The sequence below is a fragment of the Rattus norvegicus genome, chromosome 14 (assembly GCF_021556685.1).
Source record: "Rattus norvegicus strain SHRSP/BbbUtx chromosome 14, alternate assembly SHRSP_T2T, whole genome shotgun sequence".
Lineage (NCBI taxonomy): Eukaryota > Metazoa > Chordata > Mammalia > Rodentia > Muridae > Rattus > Rattus norvegicus.
The window spans coordinates 31221606-31240379 of record NC_141547.1 but is presented as its reverse complement, the minus strand read 5'-3'; the positions used below and the strand labels follow the sequence as shown (position 1 = coordinate 31240379).

At 45.0% G+C, this 18774-nt stretch overlaps 1 protein-coding gene across 2 annotated transcripts; it reads right to left on the bottom strand.

Moving 5' to 3' along the window:
- Nucleotides 1-2595: 2595 nt before the first annotated feature.
- Noa1 (nitric oxide associated 1) lies at nucleotides 2596-18640 on the bottom strand. Of its 2 annotated transcripts, NM_001401447.1 has the most exon segments (7): nucleotides 2596-2978; nucleotides 5540-5657; nucleotides 9071-9187; nucleotides 13042-13173; nucleotides 14834-15039; nucleotides 16039-16203; nucleotides 17413-18640. In NM_001401447.1, coding segments are annotated over 7 exon segments (2085 nt in total). In that variant the 5' UTR covers nucleotides 18563-18640; the 3' UTR covers nucleotides 2596-2781.
- Nucleotides 18641-18774: the final 134 nt, after the last annotated feature.

The window sequence follows — 18774 nt, the reverse complement described above, 5'->3', positions numbered from 1 at the left end:
TTTGGAAGAGCAGATTGATTGATTGATTGATTGTTCTGTACTACATGTATGCCTGCAGGTCAGAAGAGGACACCAGATCCCATTACAGATGGAGATGGTTGTGAACCACCACATGGTTGCTGGGAGTTAAACTCAGGACCTCTGGAGGAGTAGCCAGTGCTCTTAACCTCTGAGACATCAGACATCTCCCCAGACCCGGAAGAGCAGTGTTCTTTAATACTTAGTTTTATGTATATGAGTACACTGTGGCTGTCTTCAGTTTCAGGTGGTGACTTAATGGGCAAGGTTGTTCCTAACCTTTCTCTCCAGACAAGGGATGTCAGTATATTGAAATGAGCTCTATGTGTGAAGAACTACCTTTACCACTGTCACTTTACTGTGAAAAGACAGGTGGTGTGTGCCTACACTGCCAGCTCAAGACGCTGAGGCAGGAGGATCTCAGGTTTGAGGCTAGCTTGTTTCAAAACTACTACCTCTGTCATCTCCTCCCCCAACCCCAAATAAAGTTGCCCTTCGCCTGCCTCAGCCTTCCTAGTGCTGGGATAATAGGTGTGTATCCCATGCTGTCTGAGAGTGGGAAATGCATTGGAGCTCCCAAATGTTGGGTGAAAATGTGGGTCTCACCCATTCCTTTTGGCACTGCTTATCCCATGGGTTTGCATCTCAGTTTAGGATCTGGCCATACACCTGATGAATGTTGTATGTTTATTGTATATAGCCATGGCCATCCTCGTCTAACAAAAGCCTTACTGTCTTGTGGTACAGCAAACATTAGATAGTATGTATGTCTCTTACCATACTTGACCTTTGATGTTAGAATGAGCCTGGATCCTTTTATTTAAACATTTTTTTTAGGCACCTTTATTTATTATATATAAGTACACTGTCGCGGTCTTCAGACACATCAGAAGAGGGCATTGGATCCCCTTACAGATGGTTATGAACCACCATATGGTTGCTGGGATTTGAACTCAGGACCTCTGGAAGAGCAGTCAGTGCTTTTAACCGCTGAGCCATCTCTCCAGCCCGAGCACATTTATCTTTTTTTAGGTAGTCTGTGATATTTCAAGCTGACCTCTACTCTGTAGCCCAGGATGGCCTTAGATTCAGATCTCTGATTCTGATTTTACCACAAGGCCTGGGATTACAGGTGTGTGGCACTGTGCTTGCTTCAAGTGTTGCTGGGAGTGGAACCCAAGACTTCACATAGGCTAGGCAAACACTACCAACTGAGCTATACCCTTAGCCCTTCATTTCTCAGACAGGGTTTCACTCTAGACTTGAACCCATGGAGGTCTGAGTATTGAATCACTGACATGGGCTCTCATGCCTGGCTCAGGTTGCTAAGGTACCTTTTTAACTTTTGCCCCAGCATCCACTCCCCCTTGCTAAAACCCTAACTGTTCCCATCTCCTCCTACACCTCTTAGCTCCTTTGTAGGTGTGGCCATGTGACTGCTGGACAGTGGCTAATGTGTGGAACACCCCATTTCCCCTTTTGAATAGGGAAGTTGTCTACTCTCCACATTCTGTTCCATTTCATGCTTGGGAAAATGACAACTTGAGTTGTCACCAACATCTGAAATGTCCATTTGTTTTTAAATGTTTTCCCTCCCTTAATTTTGTATGTATGTTTCTGTCTGCATGTATGGCTGCTGTCAGAGGCCACTGGATCTTGTAGGAAGCAAAGGAAGTCCTGTGGACCTTTGGGTACAGAGGCACAGCCATGTTAAGGACCCGTGGGAGTGACATGGCCTTCCTGTGGGGTGAGACTTGGGCATGGCAAAGCTTCCCTACGGTTTGAGCCTGAATGTTGGCAGTGTGCAGGAACACTGCAGCTCCCTCCTTCATTCAGGGCGTCTCAGTCTGAGCCTGCTTTTCTACAGCGCCCTCCCGTGGAGACTGGCTACCCCTCCCCGCCTGTACATAATAATAAAGCCTGTGTTAGTTCAGGTTGTGTTGTTGTGTTACTGCTGCTGCCCCATCAGTGCCAACAGCCCACCCGGTAACGGTTCTTCTATGTGAGCTGCCACGTGGGTGCAGGGAACTGAACCTGGATCCTCTGAAAGAGCAGTTAAGTACTCCTGGCCACTGAGTCATCCCTGTAGCTCCTCATTTCCACTTTGCTCTGCTTAGGGTGCTATTTTGGGAGGCTGTGGAAGCTTGAGAGGGAAAGCCTAGACGGTAGAAGTAGGTTACTAACAAGCCTTTGGAGGTTACAGACAACTCCTGGCTCTGGTACTCTATTTCCTGGTCCTCCTGTCCCCTGCTACCATGTTCTGTTAGGGCCCCCTCTGAAATGAAATGTCCGGGACCAGGGGTTAAATGAATCTTTCCTCCTTCAGGAAGTGTTTGTTGGCTATTTTGAGAACAGTGTCTGTCGGTGAGAGTAGCTAACAGCAGTTTTAGAGTTCAGATCCTTGGGTGACTATATGGAAGGTGGCCACTGTATCCACGAGGGTTGGGTTATTTCTTTCATTCAATTACTATGTTGCCCGCCAACCATCAACTCCAAATAAACAATGGAACTTGGTGTTCATGAAGATCTGAAGGAAGTAGGCTCCTCTTATGTATACTTGGGTCACAGACACATGTATACTAAGAATAGTTTTTATTTATAAATACTGTATTACATAAGCATAGTCTCAAGTAGTTCAAACAGTTGACTTTGAAGATCTTTAAAAGTGAATGATAAGTGTTCGAGTGTCTTTATTATTTTTGTGTTTAGTATACTTCGACATACTTCTGCATTTATATCCAGTGTGGCCCACATCTGCCTCACTCATCTGCGCTTCTTCAGATTGTGTATGAGGGACGGAGGCTTCTTGGTTTTATAGGCCGCACTTTTCTTGATGCGCTGTCCTTTGACATTAACGATATATGGCAAGACAGGGGGGTGGACAGTCAGAGCAGTCCCTTCAGGTGTGTAAGCTTGGAGATGCAGTGTGCCCTCAGAATAAGGAGTTACTGCAACCCAACCTATGAGACATTTGAGAGAACACAAAACGTTGTTATCCATCATCTTAGTAAGGAAATCAAATCAAAGCATACAGGATTGGAGATGACTCAGCAGGGAAAAGTGCCTGTTAAATAAGACTGACGACCTCAGTTCAATTCCGGGAACTCACATACAAAGCCAGATGTGGGATGCAACAGACCACTTAGTGGTCAAGAGTGTAAATTGCTCTTGGAAGAGGACCCAGACACAGAAATCCAGTTCCAGGGGATCTGATGTTCTCTTCTGGGCTCTGGGGACCTGCACTCATGTGCACAAACACACATGGAATACATGAGCTGCTGTGTTAGAGCACGCCTGCGTAATCCTAGCACTTAGAGATAGAAGCAGGAGGATATGTGTGGGTTCCAAGTCAGTCTGGTCTACATAGAGTGTTTCAGGATAGCCAATCAATAGATGGTATCTAATGAAACTGTATCACAAAGAACAATAACCCAGATATGGTGAACACATCTGGATCCCCCAGTATTCCTCCAAGGAGATATGAGGCAGAGAAAGGGAAATTGGCTTGAAGCTAGTGGACAAGCTAGCTTGGATTCTGAATCTAAGTTATAAAAATAAGAAAAATCTGGCTCAACAAGTTGGAAGGTAAGAACCAACACACAAGGGCCGGAGAGATGGCTCAGAGGTTAAGAGCACTGACTGCTCTTCCAGAGGTCTTGAGTTCAATTCCCAGCACCCACATGGTGGCTCACAACCATCTGTAATGGGATCTGATGCCCTCTTCTGGTGTGTCTGGTGTATATGAAACAGCAACAGTGTACTCATATAAATAAATCTTTAAAAAAAAGATCTCAACACACACTAAATAAGGTCCTTACAATTAAATAAAAATCATGAAATAGATTTATAAAAAGTACAAAGCCATTTTCAGAACAAGGTGCAAATATAATAATGAGTATATCTGGGGTTGGGGATTTAGCTCCGTGGTAGAGTGCTCGAAAGGCCCTGGGTTCGGCCTCAGCTCCGGAAAAACAACAACAACAACAACAAAAACAAAAAAGGACAAAATAATGAGTATGTCTTGGGCTGGAGATGTGTGGCCCACACCACGGTTCATAACCATTTGTAAAGGGATGCAGGTGGACACGCAGCAAAGCACTCATAGCTAAACAAAAACCTTAAAAAAATTGCTCTTTCAGAAGAGAGCATGTTCCATAAACATGTTTTTTAAAATTGTATTTATTAACTTTATGTATATGAGTACACTGTATAGCTGTCTTCACACACACCAGAAGAAGGCACTGGATCCCATTACAGATGATTGTGAGCCACCATCTGGTTACTGGGAATTGAACTCAGGACCTCTGGAAGAATAGTCAGTGCTCTTAACCACTGAGCCATCTCTCCAGCCTGTCTACAAACATGTTTTCTTTTTTCTTTTTTTTTTTTTTTTAAAGATTTATTTATTTATTTCATGTATGTGGGTACACTGTCGCTGACTTCAGAAGAGGGCATCGGATCCCATTACAGATGGTTGTGAGCCACCATGTGGTTGCTGGGATTTGAACTCAGGACCTCTGGAAGAGCAGTCAGTGCTCTTAACCACTGAGCCATCTCTCCAGCCCTACAAACATGTTTTCAAGTTAGTCCTTCTTAGAATACTTTTATGTCTGTGTGTGCATTTAGACATGTTTTTATCTGGTGTCAGAGTGCAGGGGCCTGGCCCTGGAGTTACAGGTGCTTGTGAGCAGGCTTCCTCATGTGGGTGCTAGGAATGAACCCGGGTCGTCTGTATGAGCAGCCAGTACTCTTTACAAAAACTTTTGACAGGGGGTTTTTCTGTGTCTTCCTGGCTGGCCTGGAAATTCACTGTGTAGACCTGGCTCGTATTGATTCATTTGCCTCTGCCTCCCGAATGCTGGGATTAAGGGTGTCTAACATTATACCAAGTGCTCAGGCTGCCCTCCTACTTGAGATAAACCTCCCGCCTTAGCTGAGTAATGGGATTATAGATGTGAGTTACTATGTCTAGGTTCTTCCCCCCTCATCCTCCTCCAACCTCTTAAATGCTGGGCTCATGGGTGTGTCACCACACACAGCATTTATTTTTATCCTCGAATCTCAGGTAGAACAGACTGCTTTGAGCGCCAGCTCTGCTCTACAAGTCCTGGGATTTGGGTACATGCTTGCACATCTGGCTTATGCTCAGCTTTTGAAGAGTACATTACCAGGGCCAGACAATGTGGGACATGTCTTTAATCTCAGCACTTGGGAGACAGAAGTAGGCAGAGCTCTGTGAGTTCAAGACCAGCCTGGTCTACAGAGTGAGTTCTAGGCTAGCCAGGACTCTACAGAGAAACCCTGCCTCTAAAGGTACATTATTAGTCAGGGAGTGGTGGCATAGGCCATTAATCCCAGCACTCAGGAAGTAGAGGCATGTGAGTTCTAGACCAGGCTAGTCTACAGAGGGAGTTCCAGGACACAGAGGAAGAACCCGAATCAAACAACAACAACAACAACAACAACAACAACAACAACAACAACAACAGCAGCAGCAGCAACAACAACAACAACACAATACCTGCAGAGGAGAACTTGATATCAGCTACTGCTTCGGCCTCTCCACCTCCCTTTAACGTAATGTCTTCAGCAACAAGAGGGGGAAACTGGGCCATTCGTTCTTTCCCTCCCATTGGAACCTTCCAATAGAAAGAGATTTGGAATTTCACATCAAATTCCCTGTAATTGGAGTTGGGTATGGTGGCTCACACTTTGATCCCAACACTCAGGAGGTAGAAGGAAGTGACTCTCTCTGTGAGTTCAAGGCTGGCCTGGTCTATACAGTGGGGCACTAGACCAATCAGGGTTATACAGTGAGACTTTGTCTCAAAACAAAAGAAACCTCAAAACCCATCAGTTGTGGCTGAATATGGTGATCAAATCCATAATCCTACATTTGGGAGGCTAAGGGAAGATGATTATCTTGAGTTTGGGGCTAGCCTGGGCTATAGAATGAGAGACTTTTTCCTTCTTCCTTTTTTTTTTTTTTTTTTTTTTTTTAAATAGAATCCAATGATATCTTCAAATTTGCTAGGCAGCTAAGGATAAACTGAGCCTACTGCCTTTGCTTTGCAAATGCTAGAATTATATCATGCCTTCTGAGCTATCTCAAAAAACAAGACACATAAAAACCCCTCTTATATTGCATTAATAAGCATATTATCGTTAGTGATGCACAGGAAACTATCCTGTAAACACTGAACTGCTGAGCCCGGGAGCTCTATCAGAGATGGAGGCTATGGTCTCCGGGCCCAAGGTCCACATGTTGGGCACCGGCTTGGCAGTGACCTGAGCAGAATTGCACTTTTATTCACACCAAAGGGGTAAGCATGGACTAACATCAGACAGTTAAAACAAGGCCCTTCCTTCCAAATACCTTAGTTGTTTTAGGTGTGAACGAAAGGTTAATCTGTGACTTCTTTAAATTTTACAGAGTTTACTGTAGTTCAAGCTGGCTTCCTACTTGATGTACTGTTGCATTAAATAATAAAAAGGCATCACCCCTCTCTGTGCCAGGTACCGGTGGGCCACATGGCACCTGCGAGCTGTTCTCATCTTGGCAGACTTTCTGGCCCGGAACTCCTAAAACCTCTCCACCCGACACACTATGTTCCTGTGGTGGGGTCGCTGCCACACCAGCCCCACACATCCAAATTCCCTGGCTGGCTGGGGTGCTCCGTACCTTTCTGTGGAACTCAGTTCAGAATCGACAGGTAACTCAATCGCTGGGTGCAACTACTAACATCCTAATTAGTAAGCAATACTAGATTAAATCCTCCAGTGGAATTCTAAGTTAAATCTTCCATCTAACTGGGGCCCTCTGTTTGTAACATCTTCTACCCCAAGCTCTCTCCCTTTCCAAGTCCAAAACTGCAAGTCCCTCTTCTCCTCCTCTCTTCCCTCCAAAGACCTGAAAGTCCCGCCTACTCCTCGCCCAGTGATTGGTCCTCTGAAATCTTTATTCATTAGGGGAAGGTCCTTGCCACGATATACAGTCAAGGATGACCTCGAACTTTAGATCTTCCTGGCTCTATAGTCCAGAGCTGGAATTTGAAACATACATGGCTAACTTTTTTTCTTTTCGAGCTGGGGTTTTTCAGCTCTGGCTGTCCTGAAACTCACTCTGTAGACCAGCCTGGCCTTGGACTCACAGAGATTTGCATAACTTTGTCTCCCAACTGCTGGGATTAAAGACATGTACCACCACTGCCTGGCTGACCTGGCTAAATTTTATGTTTAGTTTGGTGAGCACTGATACTAGCTGCTGCTTAGTGGGTGTACCTGTTATGTCTGAGACAGCCATTTTGTCATTACCACCCAAATACAAGTAACTCTTAAAACAGTCTCAAGCTGCAGGAGGGCTCAGTGGGTAAAGGGATTTGCACAGCCTACAGACCTTTGGTTGGAACTTTGGAGCCAGCAAAAAGAGAGAACTGACATCACAAAGTTATCCTCTGGCCTCCACATGGTGACTGTGACACAGATCTGGTATGGACATGTGCATGTGTGCGTGCACACACACAGTGAAAGGCAAACAAGAGGCAGGTATGGTGGCCTTTTATCACACAGGAGGCAGAGATCTCTGAGTTTCAGGCCCCCACGGCTCTGTAGTAAAGTCCAGGATACCCCGGACTACACAGTGAAACTGACTGACTCTAAAACCCAAAGAACAAACATGAAAGAAAAAGATGAAGATTGCCCCGGGACTTAATGTTCCCACTTCTCATGGTGTATGATGCCTTAATACACAATACACTTACACATAACACAGAGGCATAATACACAGAGGAGCAGAAAGTGTGCCTGAAGCCCACAGCTTTGTTAAGTTGTGCTGTGGGGGAGACATCCAAAGCCTGGCGGCTGGCTTTAGTGTCTGATCTAGCTGAGCGACCTGGTGCATTTCTACCATCCCTGCATTTGAGAAGCGGAGGAAGGAAGTTCTTGACTACATAACTGGAGGCCAGCCTTGTGTTACATGAGAGGCTGCTTTAAAGACCAAAGCAAAAATTGTCTGTGGTCTATATGGGTGCAATGCCCAAGGAAGCCAGAAGAGGACCTCAGATCCCAGGAACTGGAGTTACAGATGGTTATTAGCCACCATGTGGGTGCTGGGAATTGAACTCATGTCCTCTGGAAGAGCAGCTAGTACTCTTAAGTGCTGAGCCCCCTCCAGCCCCCTGCAAAACTTCTTAATATACAGTGCATTGAATAATGGTGCATAGGGCCAGTCTTGCAGATAACCTGGAAACAGAACTCAGAGAACAGGGACTGGTGACTTTCAGTGGGATGGTAAGGGCCAAGCAGAGATTTAGCAATGGGACATGAGGAGCCAAGAGTAAGCTGGACAAAAAGAGGGATATCCTGTGAAATGAGTTTCTGGGATTAGGAATGAGGTGGAAAAGCTTTTCTGCTCGGACCAGTGCTTCTCAGTCACCACTGACAGTTTAGTTAGTTCTTCATTGTGAGTGGCTCACATGTCTGCTGCGGGATGGCTTAGCATCACTCGGGACCTCCAACACTAGAGGCCTGCAGCACCCCTCAACTCCGACAAAAATCTCTACCTTCTTTTTGTTCTGGAAGTCAAAAATGTAGGCCAGGCTGGCCTTGAACTTATAGAGATCCATCTGCTACAGCCTTCAAATGTTGGGATTAGGTCTGTGCTATGACTCCCGGGACTTCTTTTGCCAGCTTTCCAATACACTTTTCTGCAGTAATGTGGCTATCAGGCACTTGAAGTGGACTGTGTGACTGAGGAACCACACATGTAATTCTGACTAGAGCACTACATGTGGCTAGTGGACACCATATTGGACATTGCACTGCAGAGAAAAATACACTGCTGTGGCTTTTGTTGGCTCAGACCAAATACCCCTTTTCATGTAGAGCCCATCCCTGCTTTATAACTAGAACGCTTAACGACTGAGGTGAGACAGGAGTTGGCTGATGTGATCTGACGGTTCTCTAGAGCACAGGCTTTATCAGCAGGGGCTGGAACCATCCCAGGGTACAACTACTACAACCATCCATGTAGCCATCAGATTGGATTGCTTACCAGCAGTAACTCCTGACCTGCATGTTTCTCATATAGAGCATCTGCCTTGTCCAAGGAAGAAATATGAACGGGAAGGAAGTTGGAAGCCACAACTGTAAACCAGGCTGATTGATTTCCCTTAAGAAAGGAAGAAAGAAGTTATTTTACCAAACAAAAATCCTGGAAAACCTTTACACTGTAATGTATAATTTAAAAAAAGAGAAATAAAAGTTGTGTATTTGGTACATACCTCTGACCCCAGCGAGGGAGGTGGAGGCAGGAAGATTAGGAGTTCAAAGACAACTCAGCTACAACATTGAGTTTAAGACTAACTTGGGGTAGAGAGACTCTGGGGGTACCAGAGACTCTAACTCGAAACAACAGAAAAAGGACAAAATAGAAATCAAATCAAGCTTTCTTTCAACTGTAAGCACTTAATGTCTTAAAAGTAGGCATAATACAGAAATGATATTTTTAATGATTCCTGTAAAATGTAAAACTCAGGCTTTTGCAGTCTTGATATAAAAAAACCAAACAGATAGGCGTGGTGGTAAATCTGTAGGAGGCTGAGGCAGGAGGATGTTGATTTCAAGGCCAACCTGGGCAATATACGGAGACCCTGTCTTAAAGAACAACAAAACAGAACCAGAGAGATGGTGCAGTGGTTAAGAGTTCAATTCCCGGCAACCACTTGGCTCACAACTATCTTTAATGAGATCTGATGCCCTTTTCTGTCATGTAGCTATACATGCAAATAGAGCACTCATAAACACAGTAAATAAATAATACTTAAAAACAAAGAACAACCTCCAAAAAACAACAGGCGAGCCTTGATGGGTTAAGCACATGCCTCCCATCCCAAGCCTATCACGATGATTTGGTGAAGGAGAGCCCGGGCTGATTGTCAAGCCCACCCCGGCCAAAGTACACGAAAAAGGCTGAGGGAAAGGATAAATCATCAGACAAAAAAAAGTACAAACCAGGGGCTGGGGATTTAGCTCAGTGGTAGAGCGCTTACCTAGGAAGCGCAAGGCCCTGGGTTCGGTCCCCAGCTCCGAAAAAAAAAGAACAAAAAAAAAAAAAAAAAAAAGTACAAACCAAATGAAAGAGGGGAGCAAAGAGCAAACAGACTGGGGTGGCGGACCCTCAGACTGCAGGTCTACCTAGAGGAAACAGAGACCGAAAATCAGAGTCCGGTCTCTGAGGACTAAGAGAAAGAAGTTAAGACCCACTAGCCACGCATCGTCTTCTCAGTGGTCCCCTCTCTTGTACAATTCAAAACAATCTTTTTATCAACTACTCTAGCTGGGAGTTTTTTTTAGTAGCTTCTGAAGCACTTTTAGGACAGGGTGTGGAGGGCGAATCACAGCTCATCCCATTTTTAAAAGTGTAAATGATTTTTTTAAGAGGTGAAATCATCTTCTGGTTGTTGGAGAGGCTGTGACTGTCTCAGCTGTCTGTATAACATCGTAGTGGCCAGTTTAATGTCCTATAATAAAAAGCATACTAAACTGGAATTTGGAATCTTAGTCATGCATCTCTGTCTGGAATATTTTCAGTTACATCTGGTCTCATGTTTCTAGAACTGTTTCTTATAAACCACACTGTGGTTCTTGCCTTGCCAGGGCTGTAAAGCCGTTGGTCATGGCAATCCATGTTCCTAACAGTTGTGATAATGAGCTGTGAAAGACGGCAATTCTGAGTGTGTACTGTATATGTATACAAGTATGAGTCAGTCCAAGTGCAGGTTCTGAGCGTTTGACTGTTATGTGAGGCTGGACTGAAAACTAGCCAAGTTTGAGGCTGGAACATCACTGGATAACTGTCCAAAAAGAAGCACAATGCATGGATCTTCATATATGTCAACACAATATATGACAACACATGTTAAGAACTGAAATGTTGTACTGATCCTCAACCAATAAAATCTCAGTTGTGGAAAAAACAAACCAAAAAACCAAAACAACCAAGGGAAAAAAAAAAAAAAACAAAGAAACTAAAAACAAACCCCCAAAACCAACAAGATAATTTTATATCTAGTATATCTAGTATTAAGAATACCAAGGAAGGGCAGAAGGCATGGCTCAGCAGTAAAGAGCGCTGACTGCTCCTGCAGAGGACCTGAGTTCGGGTCCCAGCATCTACATTAGGCAAACTGCCTGTAGCTCCAGGTGATCTAATATCCTCAGCCTCCATGGGCTCCTGTACACAAATGGTCCACAGAAACTCATATAGTCACAGACGTACACATAAATTAGGTAAATTAATTGGGTGGGAGAGATGGCTCAGTGGTTAAGAGCACTGACTATTCTTCCAGAAGTCCTGAGTTCAATTCCCAGCAACCACATGGTGGCTCACAACCATCTGTAATGGGGATCCGATGCCCTCTTCTGGTGTGTCTGAAAAGAGTGAGAGTATATTCCATACATAAAATAAATAAATAAATCTTTAAAAAAAACGAAAGAAAAGAAAAAACAAAAAAAGAAGTAAATTAATCTTTTAAAAAAAAAAAAAGGCAAACCCCAAAAACCAAAACCCCAACCAAAAACCAAAACCACCAACAAGGAAATGCGTGTTCTGACTGTAACTCTCTAGTCAGGTTTAAATATTAACACCATGACCGTAATAGCATGTACAAGGCTTCTAGATGTAAAAGGCTAAGTTTTCAACATAGCGTGAATGCTAAAGTCAAGAAACATTCTTCAGCAGTGGTCTGTAAGTTGCTAAATATGTCCATGTTTTGATTTTCCTTTTTTCTTCCCATTTTGGAAAAAAATGGAGCACAATTCCTGAAGATCCCCTAAAATAAGCTATTGTAAGTGAAGTAAGCAAAATACAGTGTCTTAGAGTATACAAAGTACAGATCTTACTGTATATTACGTAGGCCCTAAACAATACAGGAAATGAACAGTGTCCTGTCTTAAATGCTAAGCTAAAGTGCCAGTTGTTATGGCACATAGCTTTTCTTTTTAAATGAGCACACTGTCACTCTCTTCAGACACACCTGAAGAGGGCATCAGATCCCATTGCAGATGGTTGTGAGCCACCATGTGGTTGCTGGGAATTGAACTCAGGACCTCTGGAAGAATAGTCAGTGCTCTTAACTGCTGAGCCATCTCTCCAGTCCATCTCATACCTTTAATCCCAGTGCTCAGAAGATAAGATACCCCGAGGCCAGGCTGGTTTACAAGGTGAATTCCAGGACAGCCAGAGATATACAGAGAAACTCTATCCTGAAAAATCAAAAACCAAGCCAAACCAAACCACCCCCCCCCAAGCAAACAAACAAACAAACATAAAAGGACAGCCCCCCTGCTCGCAAAAGCCCATAAGCTATATACAGGATCCAATATCCCATTAATGATAGGTTTTGATTGCTATGTTTTTAAACAGGGTCTCATTCTCTAGATCAGGATGGCCTCAGACTCACTGAGATCTGTACCTCTGCCTCTGGAGTGCCTAAGCCCTGTCTTTAAAAATAAAATAAAATTTGTCTAGATTTTAATTTTTTTTCTTTTCTTTTTTTTTTTCGGAGCTGGGGACTGAACCCAGGGCCTTGAGTTTGCTAGGCAAGCGCTCTACCACTGAGCTAAATCCCCAACCCCTAGATTTTAATTTTTAAAGTTATGTGTATACGTGTGTGTCTGTGGGGGGCTGAGTTCACGTGAATGCAGGTGCCCACTGAGTCCTCAGGAGTCCCCAGGAGCGGGAGCGGTGGTTGTGTGAGCTGCTGCTCAGGGTGGGTGCTGGCAGCTGAACTCTGTTCCTCCGAGAGAGCAGCAGCAAGTACTCTTCACTGGTCAGCCATCTTCTCGGGCACCAATTTCACAGATTTTAACATAGTATTTCCTCTCTTTTTACTATAAAATTTTACACACATATGGAACAAGGCACAACATTAGTCGTATCGATATTTTGTCAATTTCTTCATGTATCTGCTTTCCTAAATTACATTCTAATACTTGGCCATTCAATGGCACAGACCTTCTTACCTGTAGGAAATCTACTCGGGCTATACCACCCAAAAATAGAACCATTCCGGGCTTGAGGACAAAGGTTCTCGGGATAATAGAATGTGTCGGCAAAACAATATCGATTTCTTTTTCTGTTAGAAGATTTAGAATCTGTAAAGCAAATGACAAGATTTATTTAGAAGACATATTTTGTGATTTACTTACAAAATTACTGAAAAAAAAATTCAGACTTTACAGTAAACAAATTATGTTCATTAGCCACACATAAAATTTATATATTACCTCTAAATTAACTTTTATTCTACTCATTTCACAGCCGAGTTTTAAGCAGTGGCAAAATAACTTCATAGGTGTATAAGACTTTCTTAGGACGGCATTATCCCCCAAGTGTCAAATTGGTATGTACCCCAAAATACTGTTGGCTCACAAAGAATAGACATGTCTGCTCAGGGATGTGGGTAACAGTAGCTTCCAGCTGTACACGTGGACAGTGTGATCTCAGGTCCCAAGGATGAAGCATGCACGTATCAAATGCAAAGTGGTCCATTTCTACAGATCCCAGCTCTAGGAGCCTCAGGCAGGAGGACTGCCACAAATTCTAGGCTGGCCTGCACTACATGGTATTTTCAAAGACCTCATCTCCAACAACAAAACAAACAGCACAGTGGTCAACCTACATTAGGAACTAGTTCATAACTTGATCCTCTTTCTCCTGAAAAATAGTCAGAAAATCAGTGTCTGGAATCTCAGCTTGTTAGGATGAGAAGTTTATCTTTTTGTATTTTTTTCATATGTGTCTGTATGTGGGTGCCTGCAGAAGCGAGGAGAGAGCATTAGATCCCTCTCCTGGAAATAGGAATTAAAGGAGGTTGTAAGAGACTGTGTGGGAACTGGGAACCAACTGGATTTGGTTCCTCTGGGCAAGCAACACTGTCTCCAACCCAACAAACAGCAGGCACGCTGAGGTCTCTCCAACCACGGGGCCAGAGTCTTTTAAGAGGCTGAAGAAAAACAGATTTTTTTGAGGCCATGGAACCAACCTTGGTATCTATCAACAGAGGAATGCACACAGAAGATGAGTTTTATACAGACAGGAAGTTTGAATAGCCATAATAAATGAAGTTACTTTTTTTTATAGGAAAATGGATGCAACTGGACTATTAAGCAAAATGTGTGCACCACCATGCTTACCTAAGTATAGGCTCAATTTAATCAGACAAAAGCCAAGTCACCCGCGAGACACTGCGATGTGAGTAAAAGGATGGATCATAGCAGGACTCAAAAAATGCGGTCACTTAGGCCACTTAGAATTTAAAGTATTTTAAGATTTGTCAGAGGAAATACGTACGATGTTTGTCCCACACATCCGTGAAGAACAATGGGTACAGGTTACTGGGAGACTTTCAGTGCAATGAGAAGAGCAGGCACACAATAGCTGAATATCCTGGGAGTTCACACAACATTGTTCCAATAAGTTGTAACTCACCTCAGTTCAAACTATTTGACATCATGATTGACCTGCCCGCAAGGGAATCCAAGCACAGACTAGGAGGCTGGATCGCAATATTTGTGCTTTCTAGCCTTAAAATACGGGAACTTCTAACACAATGTTAATGCTGTAGTTTGCCTACAGCGTTGGCAACAGAGTGAATACAGAATTTGATGCACACATTCCTCCTTGAACTACTTTCATAAAGAAACCGGAAAGGAGTTTTAACAGGGAAGTACACCTCTTTGCGTGCTTTCTGCCAGTTAACAGAGTACCTCTAAAATTAAAAGCAAATGTTTCTGAAAGAAACCAAATACATACGCAGTTTTCTTTTGTGATCCCAGGGGTGTCATAAAACCAGTGGGCGTCTTTCACGTCTTCTGGGGTCAGTTCTGTTTGTTTGGTGCTTTTGCGCACAGACACAACGGGTTCATTTCCCATGTCAAAGGCCAGCGAGTCAGCATCAAACTCAAAGGGAACCTCTTCCTTCTGCTGTCTGGAGTGCAAGAATGTTCTTCCGACTCTTCCTACAGCAAATTAAACCGAGGTTATCAGACATTCCGTTAATGCTTTGATTTTGGGTCATAAGAAAAAAATGTGTGCATTAGTGTTTTGCCTGACCTTATGTCTGGAAGAGAGTATCAGATCTTGGGAGTTACAGACAGTTGTGAGCTGCCATGTGGGTGCTGGGAAGTGAACCTGGGTTCCCCGGAAGAGCTTTTAGTGCTCCAAATGTTGAGCATCCCTCCAGCCTCAAGAAAAGTTTTTGAGATGGGTTCTCTATACATGGTTCAAGATGGTATTAAACTTAGAATTTTCTTTCCTCAGCTTCTACAGGAAACAGGTCACATATATATGTATGTATACATACACATGTATGCATTTATCTTGGTTGTTGTTTGTTTTTAAATCTCCTAAGTGTTGTGAGTACAGGTATGTACCTGACATCCCTGAAGACCTACCCACTCTGAGAAAGGGTCTCACTATGTAGCTCTGGCTGTCCTGGAATTCTCTATGTAGAAGAGGTTGGTTTTGAACTCATAGAGATTCACTTGCCTCTGCCTCCCAAGTGCTGGGACTAAAGGTGTCCACCATTAGGCTGGGCTCCAAAGACATCTTTTATGTTTGCCTTAAGTAAGTCATTCAGACTATGTGTATGAATAAGAGTGTGGCTATGACGATACTTTTGCCTTCTTTTTAGAAGATAATGTGGGTCATCCTCTCCACAGTCAATTGTGTTTCAGGCTGTGTTTATTCAGTCAGGTGTTAAAAAACCCCTTTTCCTTTCCATTAATGAAATCAGACGAGAGATACCATAGGGATGGAGAACCTAGTCAGAGACCTTTACTGCCTTCACTAGTTTGGGTTTCCAAATGATAGTAGTCTTTCCTACAAAAAGCCTATACTCCAGAATAGGGAAGGAAGAAGTCTCTTCCTGGGAAAATGGCTAGCCCCAGCGGCTGCCCTGCACGGCTCTAAACAACTTTACACAGAGGAAGGATGCCTACCTACTATGTAATGCATACCTACTATGTAGCCGTGCTTTTTCAGCTGATTGAGCTGACTTTGTTCTTGCTCACTAAGATCTTCTTCAGTTTTGCTCGCATCCTCTTGAAGCCTTTTTTGTCTTTTGAACATTCTGTAAGGAGTCGGGTTGCAAATAGGAAACTTCAGGAGGTTTAATGTGGTACCTGAAATACCAAGAGAATAAATTTTTCAAAAAGAGCGTGAGAGAAGAAGACCAAACATTTCTGATTTATTTCCTTTAACTTTACGACAACCACTATGTAGTTATTCCATACTCTTTACAAACGAGAAAATAGCCCTGCTGATTGGGTCACAGGCTAAGTCATAATCTGGATACAAGTCCATTTTACCCCAGCTTTCCTATTTATCCTCTATATCAGTGGTGCTCAACCTTCCTAATGCTGTGATCGTTTATAGATACAGTTCCTCATGTTGTGATAACCTCCAACCATAAAATTATTTTTCGTGGCTACTTCATAACTGTACTGTTGGTACTGTTGTTTGGTACTGTTATCAGATGGAAATATCTGTGTTTTCTGATGGTCTTAGGCTATCCCTGGGTGAAGGTTGTTTGACTCCCCGAGAGGTCACGACCCACAGGTTGAGGACCACTGCTGTAGTACATCCAAGATAGTACAGCCAGAGATAGCTTTAAGTATGAAGCGCCAAAGGGTAGCTAATCGAGTTAAACTCCGCTTTCTTTCAAGGGAACACACCTAATTCCTAAGACTGTAACACTCCAAGTATGCATGTTTCCCCCTCCTTCCTCAGCTTCTCCCTTCAGATAGGCTTTTGCCTGGCAGCCTTGGCCTCAGGTTCTGCCTCCCCAGAGCTGTGATGACAGATAGTATCCCCATGCCAAGCTGTTAGTTTCTCAGAAAACTGGCATTTCTTCTTGAGGTATCTTCACACACCATAGTGCATCAGCTCTTTCAGATGTGAAACTGTCCAAGAATGAGTAAATTTAGGGGGTGAAGAGTAAGATTGAGGGTAAACAGTCAGAGTAAAAAGAGAACCATTTTGTTTGTTTATGGATCTACTCCACGGTAGCCTCCAACTATGTAGCTGAGAATGGCTTTGATTTCCTCCTGATCCTCCTGCCTCTTCCTCCTCCCTAGTGCTGGGGAGGATGCTGCGGACTAACTCAGGTTTCAGGTCTACTAGGCAAGCATTTTAGCTTTCAAGCTTTATCCCCAGGCCTCTAGAAACATCTCTATTAGAAAACCAAATATGCATTGAATTTCCAAACACTAACCTGACCCAAGAGGTATGACCAAAGAGAGGGACGGCTCCAGGATGCTCAAGGTAGACATTTAAGGGGAGATGTACTAGGTGCCTGGGTCAAATCTAATTTCTAAGCAATGGGGCCTCACCTGGCCAGGGGGAGATGGTGGCTCTGTCGATGGCTTCGGAGCCCTTGGCGGTGCAGTAATCAGACTCCAGGAGTGTGTTAAAGAGAGTGGACTTGCCAGCGTTCGTGGTGCCCACCAGGTAGACATCGCCGCGGTAGCGCCAGGAACGCTGAAGAGCAGAGATCAGTTCTTCAACTCCATAGCCCGTCTTGGCGCTAATCAGCCGCACGTCTTTGACCACCGTGCGGGACCTGAACGACGGATTCTGATTCTTTATCTCGTCCAGTGGCTCATTTCCAGTAGGGTACTGTGGTCCTCGATGACCAGGGGCCACCACGAGCCCGGCGCGGATACAGTCGTTCCACAGCCGCTTCCGCAGCCGCTGTAAGTAGCCGGGCGCATCCTGGGGCAGCAGGTCCACTTTATTCCCCAGCACGAAGAGCTGCTTGGGGCCCACCAGCTTGGGCAAGTCGGGCAGCAGAGCGTCCGGCAGGTCAAGCAGATCCACCATATAAAGCACCAGAGCGGGCCCCGGTCTCTGCAGCGCGGTGCTCACAAGCTCCAGGTACTGATCGCGGCTCACCTGCAGGCGCAGGGCACGGCGGTGGTGCACCAGTAGCCAGCAGCGTTGGCACACGGTCCGCGCCAGGCCACCTTCCGCCTGGGCAGCATCGCGGAACTTCTCGCCCGGCAAGTAGCCGGGCAGGCCAGGATGCTGGCAGTGGAGCTCGGCTCCGCAGCCCGAGCAGTAGATGCCGCTGGGCGGCACCGATGCGTCTGGAAGCTCCGGGACCGGCAGAGCCCGGAGGCCTGCCCGCAGTTTCTGCTGAAGCCGCTCCTCCCGCCGCTGCAACCTCTGTCGTTCTTTCTCCTGCTGCAGCTGCTGCAACTCCCGCAGCTCCCGCAATTCCCGCAGCTGTTCCTCAGGGGTCCGCTCCGGGACGTACTCCGGGAACAGAAAGCGTTCCTCCGTGTCGGTTCCTTCTTCACAGTCCTCGGTCGCCGTGGAACTAGGGGGAGCTCGGCGGCCCAGGGATGATCCACGCTGGCAGATGGTGGCCTCACACTTCCCCTCCAGGAGCCACCGTGCTGGGCCACGGCACGCAGCGGCTGGTGCGGGGCCCCGTAGGAGCCCGCACAGCAGCCTACAACCCAGGCGCGCGGGCAGCATGTGGACAGCGCGAGGAGGGCGGGGCCTCGAGCGCGCACGCGTGTTAGCGTCCGAGAAACTCCCAGGACCAGACAACGAAGGAACTGTCCAACGGCGTGACCAAGCCTAGATTTCTCGCGATGAAAGCTCTGAGACCCGAGAATTCAGTCAAACGTGCAAAGGCTGGGTGAGCAGAAGGTCCTCAGTGCTTAGCCCACAACCAGAGCCATTCT